Raw genomic sequence first — 7,614 nt, forward strand, 5'->3', positions numbered from 1 at the left:
CTTACAAAAATGTAAATAAAAATCAGAGTTTTCCATTCCTAATTAAAACAATAATCAAGATTCAAATTCAAGTTAATAATTGAACACAACAAAATTGACATTTGCATTATGCTGTGTTTTTTACTTCTAAACATCAAACAAAATATTGATAGTTAAATAAAAAAAATAGTCTAACAAATACATGATTAATTTGAAGAATATACAAGAAGAAGATGAAATTTTTTGTAGGTAGACGACATTTTGAACGAGATTTGAAATAGAGCGAAAAATGATTTATTTAATTGAGTGTTTATATCTCTAAGCCACATGCTATGACAAGCGGATTAAGCAAGATGTTGGCATGGTTTTTGACAAAAATAAGTTTTGGCGTGGTTTTTGACAAATAGGATATACTAAGTTAAAGATGAAGGGATCCATTTTAAATAGGATAATTAGTAATTCACCTCTCATTAAATTCATGTATTTCACCATCACTTAAATATGTTATGGTTTTTACACTTATAAAGAATATGAATATCAGATGCATAAAGTGCAAGAGACTTAATCCAAGTACCAAATCAAGAAGATACACAGAAGCCTAAAAAAAGCTCAAATCATCAATAATTCCAATATGCTCCAAGAAGCAATATAGTTGCGATATCTAAGCTAAACAAAATATAGAATTAAAGACCCCTATGGATCCTTGTAAAAACAAAATTAAATGTCAAAATGAAAACCATCTGTTTGTAAATGGATCGAACAAAATCTAACACATCCGATTTCGAGACTACCAAGGCAAAAACTTTGATTTTCATCATCCTCCTTACCCTCACAATCATAATAATAATATAAGGGCAGATGAGCTAACTTAAAACCTTCCATAAATAAAGTGGTGAAATACAAGAGAAACGGGTACAAGCTGCAAGGACGAAAACAGATTATGCTAAGACATTCCCTTGCCTATTCATCTGTACCTCATATCTTGAATAGGATGCCACCATGAGCGGCAAAGAAGGGAGCAAACACGAGTGACTCAACAGCCATGAGTTTGATAAGGATGTTGAGTGAGGGACCTGAAGTGTCTTTCAGAGGGTCTCCAATCGTGTCACCAATGACAGCTGCCTTGTGTGGTTCTGATCCTTTGGGGCCAAGGGTTCTTGCATGCTCTGAAGCACCAGCCTATAGAATACAGTGGAGGTAAGAAATCAACGCCCCTAAAATGTTAAACTGGTACAAATAAAACCATTTACACTTACTTCAATGTATTTCTTAGCATTGTCCCATGCACCGCCAGTGTTGGAAGCAGATATCGCAATCTGTAAGGATAAAAATAGGGGTGCTTGAAAACTGTCGGTAGTTGACAATTGAAAACATTAGTTTAACAGAGTAACTATAATCCCTTCAGGCACATGACCAGATGCAAGGCGCGGCACTTTAGAAAGGAAATGCCTCAAATGTGCAAGTGCTTTAAACTTGCCATCAATGCAAATGTAATGGAGAAAAATGCCTCAAATGTGCAAGTGCTTTAAACTTGCCATCAATGCAAATGTAATGGAGAAATTCTCCATTGTCATTCATTAGTTGAAAAGAAAATATAGAAAAATACTATAACATAATTCCTTCCGTCTACCTAGAGTACACAAATATTATGATTTGGTCTAACACACTATGATAAGGCATGTACCTACCTTTACAACAAGGCACAAGGACGTGCAAGCTCCATGCGCATTTAAATAATCGAGTTTCAACAAGAATTGAAAAAACATACCTGGACACCAGAAACAAGAGAACCAGCAAGAACGCCAGAAAGGGTCTCAACACCAAATAAGATTCCAACTATCAGAGGAGTAAGCATAACAAGAGCACCAGGGGGTATCATCTCCTTAATAGATGCATCAGTGGAAATCTTAACACATGTAGCATAATCGGGCTTGGCAGTACCTTCCATGATACCAGGAATAGTGTTAAACTGCCTGCGAACTTCCTCGACCATCTTCAAAGCAGCACTGCCAACACTCTTCATGGTCATGGCAGAGAACCAGTATGGAAGCATGGCACCCACTATTAAACCAATGAAAACTTTAGGAGTCAAAACATTGACAGTAGTAATTTCAGCCCGGCTCACGAATGCACCGAAAAGTGCCAATGAAACAAGTGCAGCTGATCCAATGGCAAACCCCTGAGAACAAAGGCATCAAGTTGGATTAAAGTAATAAAGGCCAAGAAATTCTAGTCTTGGGGTGTAACACAGAAAAACCTGTATCTATGTGAGTTAAAAAGAAAGGCAGATAGTTTTTCCCCCCATGTAGCAGTACTCATACAAGACCGAACAATGATCAGTTTGGGAAGTAATTAGAGAGGTTTTAAAATAAAATGAAAGATATTCTACTTTTATTGAGTTATCTATTAGTTATTATTAACAGAAAAAGATGTTTAATATTATATTAAATATCTTGAGAAATCAGAATGTGTAAAATGAAGTAGGAAGCATCGAAATCTATCAACTTATACAAAAACAAAGCAATCTCTCCTTTTGTATCAATAGATCCGCTCTTAAACATAAAACTTCTGGGTGTGTAAAGTTTTAACCCACAGAAATACTTGATAATTAAATTAAATCATGCAATACCAATAGAGCAGCAAAAGAGAGATAATACCTTCCCAATTGCAGCAGTGGTGTTACCAGCAGCATCAAGGGCATCCGTTCTCTCACGTATTCTATGGCTCATGCCAGCCATCTCAGCTATTCCTCCAGCATTATCACTTATCGGACCATAAGCATCAATGGCCAACCCCGTAGCAATTGTGCTCAGCATTCCCAGGGCAGCTACAGCAACACCATACATCGCAGCAAAGGTGAAACTCACAAATATACTTATAGCAATTGCGAAAATGGGAATTATAACTGATTTGTATCCCAAGGCAAGGCCAAATATAACATTGGTGGCAGCACCAGTTCTGCAGGAATCAGCAACATCTTGCACAGGGCTGAACAAAAAAAAAATTAGAAAACCAAGTTATTACAATAAAAGAACCAACCAGCAAGATGAAAAATAATGATCAATCTGCTATACGTTAATCAAATATGTAAAGGAATTCCTTTGTGCACCTGTAAGCATTGCTGGTGTAATATTCAGTCACAAACCCAATAATAAGTCCAGCCCATAGCCCAACACAAACACAGAGGAACAGTTGCCTGGGAAAAAATGTTATGTAATGTCAATTTAAATCACAGCATACGATTATCAAAGTGAAGATAAACAAAGTACCAGATCCAAAAGCAGATATGATGGGACCAAATCACATTCTTCAAACATGTTTGGAAACTCCAGGAAACTCTATTGACCCTCAATTTTAATTGCAACAAAAAGAAAATTGCAACTATGAAAGAGAAAGGGATTCCATTTCCATTAAACACCCATACAAGATTGGTCATTCAAGAGATAATTTGAAAATAGAAATATAAGACACAAGTAAAGCTAGTTCCATTTTTCAACAGCTGAATCATTCCTTACCAGTTCTTCACAACTTTCTGGGCACCAAAGTTGAAGATTGTGAAGGATGATGGCAGGCAAGTCCAGGTGACAATTGCAATTCCCACAGTCATAAGAAGAGTGGAGATGATAAGCTGCTTCTTCAGTGCTGGTTCGATTTCATTTACGGCCTTGATTTCAAAAAAGTCAGTGGCAAATAGGGTCGTGATTAAGCAAACAAGGATTCCCATGGAACTTATAAGCAAAGGATAGCACATTGCAGTGAAGTCATGAGTTATTCCAAAGGAGGATATTGAGGCCACAACAAGGGCAGCACATGATGATTCAGCGTATGAACCGAAAAGATCAGACCCCATTCCAGCAATATCTCCAACATTATCACCAACATTGTCAGCAATCACCTGACAAAGGAAAATTAATCTGTTGACAATATGTCGCTTTTGAAATAGTAATTTCAAATAAATACAGAAACTTACAGCAGGATTTCTGGGGTCATCTTCCGGTATGTTCCTTTCAACCTTTCCGACTAGATCAGCACCAACATCAGCAGCTTTAGTGTAAATACCACCTCCAACTCTCCCAAACAAAGCCATGGAGGATCCTCCAAGACCATATCCAGTAATTGCCTTGAAAAGGCCTTCCCAATCATCACCGTAGTAGAGCTTGAAAAGATTTATAGCAATATAAAGAACCAATAAGCCATTTGCAGCAAGGAGAAAACCCATTACTGCACCAGATCTAAATGCCACGATAAATGCTTTCCCAACGCCTTTCCTAGCTTCCAATGTTGTCCTCGCATTTGCATAGGTTGCAATTTTCATCCCAAGAAAACCAGAAGCGACGGAGGTGAGAGCACCAAGTAAGAAGGATACTGTACTGAAGACAGCAGTTGCAAGAGCTGGCTTGCATGACTTCTCCTTGTCATAAGTGCAAGGCTGGCTCTTTGTGCTGAAGCCCTCAACTGAGCCCAGGAAGAGGAAAATGAGGATTGCAAAAGCAACCATGAAAATTCCAACATATTGATACTCCGTAAAGAGGAAAGATGTTGCACCTGTCAAACAAGAATAATATAAGTCTCAGCTATAGCAAGCCAAGTTATATTACATAGGACAATGACATCGAATGCAAAAAATAGTGAACAATTATGAACCACAAAATCCCATACTAGCATATAGGTCCAAACATTAAATAATAATTACACGGCAAGCAAATAAAATGTAATACTGAATTAGCAGCTCCAAAAATTTTAACCATATAGCATCTTAACTACTTGACCACTTCAATATAGAAAATAGATACAGCAGTAACAGCACAACTACCAGAAAAGTGATCCACAATCAATGTTCTCTAGATCGCCTTTCTGGATAGCATTTAATTATTTAATCACTAAAGTTTCTCCCAATGCAGTTAATTATGCTCAAATGATTAAATTGTGTTTCTTTAGTTCAAATGCTAGTTTCTTTTTTCCGCATAATTTGGAAATAATGATGCACCACCATGGACTTGCAAACACTCTTATATGTCAAAATATAACTCAAATCATTAACTTTTCAAGTCTCATGTAAAACAGTAAAACTTCATGCATCCAACCAGCACTTCTATTGCGGAAAACAAATTATAATTTTAGTGTAATCATATACGAAAATATATCGAAATAATTATTACCCAACTGCAAGCACTTAATATACCAACGTCACATGATTCCATCTTCTAGAAATGCGTGATCATATACAAAAAAATATGGAAATAATTATTACCCAACCGCAAGCACTTAATACACCAACGTCATATGATTCCAAATTCTAGAAAAACTAAACGCAATAAAAAGATAGCTACATAACAAAGTCGTTGGATAAGACGTCACACAGCTCCATATCTGGTACACATGCAGTGCAGTAAATTATAAACATTCATATATGATGTAGTATAAAAATGTATTAACAATTTACTTCACACACTAACATAAGTTGGAAAACAAACAAATCCAGTTGTTTCTCCTTGAGTAAGTAGCATAGCCAATAAAATACTATACAACTTCCAAAACCTTGGTAAACATATGAAATTGAAATTAAACAATGAGAGGCCAAATAGAAACAAAATAATAAAATCAAATTATTCATCATTTCTAGTGAGTAACATTCATGGGTATCTTCTATGTAGGCCCTAACGTTAAAAAAAAAAGTAACAGAATGCAATAAATAGCAGGAATTCATAACATCTTTATGCAAAACATAAACCAAGCAAATCCAGTGTAATCCAAATATTTATTTCAAAAAAAAAAAAGAGTAATCCCAAATTAGCAGCTTAAAAGATTTTAATTATATAGGATCTTTAAATACCTCAAAAAAGAAAATTGATACAGCAGCAACAGCAATATTACCAGGAAAGTAATTCACGATCAATATTCTCTAGATACTCAATTTGCGTAGCATTTTATTATCTATCACTAAAGCAGCTACTTTTTAAATGCAGTAATTTATGTTTTCGTTAATTCACATAATGGTTTTTCCCCATATATTTTAGAATTAATTAATTCATGATGCACCACCATAGACTACCAATCACTCTTGAATATCAAAATATAAGAATTTCAAATAATTCACTTTTTAATTCTCATGTAAAACTTCATGCCAGTTCAACCAAGATTTATATCGAAGACAGTAGAAATATAATTTTCGCGTAATCAAATCAAATATATAAAAAAATGCAAAAATAGTTAATGTCCAACCTACCAACGTCATGGATTCCGTCTTCTAGAAAAACTAGTAAGAAACTAAGAAAAAGCTACACAACAAAGTCGTTGGACGAGACGTCACTACTCACTCAGCACCATATCTTGTACACATGTCGGGCAGTAAAATAATCTTATTCATTTATGATATACAGATATAGTATAATACTGTATTAATAAAATAATTCATACAGTAAATAAGACCCAATTGTTTCTCCTTGAATAAGTAGTCAATAAAATACTATACACTTTCAAAAACCTTGGTATTGGTAAACAAAACAACTAGTATTAAATAATGAGCGACTTAGAATGAAACATAATATAATCAATTTATTTACCATTCCTTTGGTGCCAGCTAATCTATAACATTATTTGACTCCAACCACGTTGCACCAACCTTCTAATCAAACCCCATTATACTAAAAACTCACCATCAAGAAAATCAAACAAAACAAAGTTTATCCCATTAAAATTTATGTGATTATGATCTAAATACTTATGAGAACATAAAATAAATAAATGTAGAGAAGAAATATTATTCTTCGAACCAAAAATGTGTTATACAATATGATTTAATCCTTACTCCGCAGGACACAAATAGTGTATACCATATTAGTTTAAGATCGTTCTGACAAACTGTATAAATTAATAAAACTGCGAGACAATTGATTCGTCTTGAGAAAGTTCGATTTGGAATCTAGGGAGCATCACAATTCCAAGAATCGAAATTTGAAACACAAAACAAAAGAAGAAGATAAAGCTGTCATCTTGCCACCCAGAATCACCTTTGTTAAGCAAAAGGCTTGAAGAGACTTCTTTATAACCAAAGATGAGCTTATAATAATAATAATAATAATAATAATAATATATCAATTGCTCAAAATTTCCTTTCTAAATCTTTAATTTTTCAGCTCTCCAGAGTCAAATCGCGCTAAATCCAGCAAGAACAAGATAAAGAAACTTGACACACACACAAACATAGAGAAAAATTATATCAAAATAACTAAAAAAAACTAGATCTTGGCGTAACGTAAACATTAAAAATTATTCTGACCTTCGGAGATGGCGCTCTGGATGTCGGCGCACTTAACAACGACGCTTTGGTCGTTCATTCCGTCCTCCTCCTCTATCAAGTAGTCATTATAACCATTCTTCCCGTTGTTAGCAGCAGACGCGCCGCCGCGTTCAGTAGACAGCTTCACCTGCGACACCAGGAACCACTGGACGAGCGAGAATGCTATGCCTATGACAGCACAAACCGGAATAACGATCTCCGCCCCCAGATCTGGTAGCAAAGCCGAAGACACCATTCTCACCACCACAATAACCACCGAAGAATATAATTGTAGAGCGAGAGAGAGTAGAGAAAAAGGGATACAGAGAGTCACAATTTTGGGGAGGTTCTGAAAT

At 35.4% G+C, this 7,614-nt stretch overlaps 1 protein-coding gene across 1 annotated transcript; it reads right to left on the reverse strand.

Moving 5' to 3' along the window:
- Positions 1 to 578: 578 nt before the first annotated feature.
- Positions 579 to 7,614, reverse strand: LOC140975740 (pyrophosphate-energized vacuolar membrane proton pump 1). The gene is made up of 8 exons (XM_073439631.1): positions 7,259 to 7,614; positions 3,950 to 4,524; positions 3,495 to 3,874; positions 3,089 to 3,175; positions 2,637 to 2,967; positions 1,748 to 2,158; positions 1,236 to 1,295; positions 579 to 1,158 (listed from the first exon to the last, which is right to left on the reverse strand). The coding sequence occupies exons 1-8, from the start codon at positions 7,512 to 7,514 to the stop codon at positions 955 to 957; spliced, it is 2,304 nt and encodes a 767-aa protein (XP_073295732.1). The 5' UTR covers positions 7,515 to 7,614; the 3' UTR covers positions 579 to 954.

This window comes from Primulina huaijiensis, chromosome 4 (assembly GCF_012295235.1).
Source record: "Primulina huaijiensis isolate GDHJ02 chromosome 4, ASM1229523v2, whole genome shotgun sequence".
Classification (NCBI taxonomy): Eukaryota; Viridiplantae; Streptophyta; class Magnoliopsida; order Lamiales; family Gesneriaceae; genus Primulina; species Primulina huaijiensis.

Bases quoted from the DNA above. Each gene is read 5' to 3' on its own strand.
- LOC140975740 (XM_073439631.1), bottom strand. From the start codon at position 7,514: ATGGTGTCTTCGGCTTTGCTACCAGATCTGGGGGCGGAGATCGTTATT. The intron at 3,176-3,494 runs GTAAGGAATGAT...ATTTTTTCCCAG, and splicing joins CAGAAAGTTGTGAAGAACTG to GCAACTGTTCCTCTGTGTTT. The intron at 2,968-3,088 runs GTGCACAAAGGA...TTTTTTGTTCAG, and splicing joins TACACCAGCAATGCTTACAG to CCCTGTGCAAGATGTTGCTG.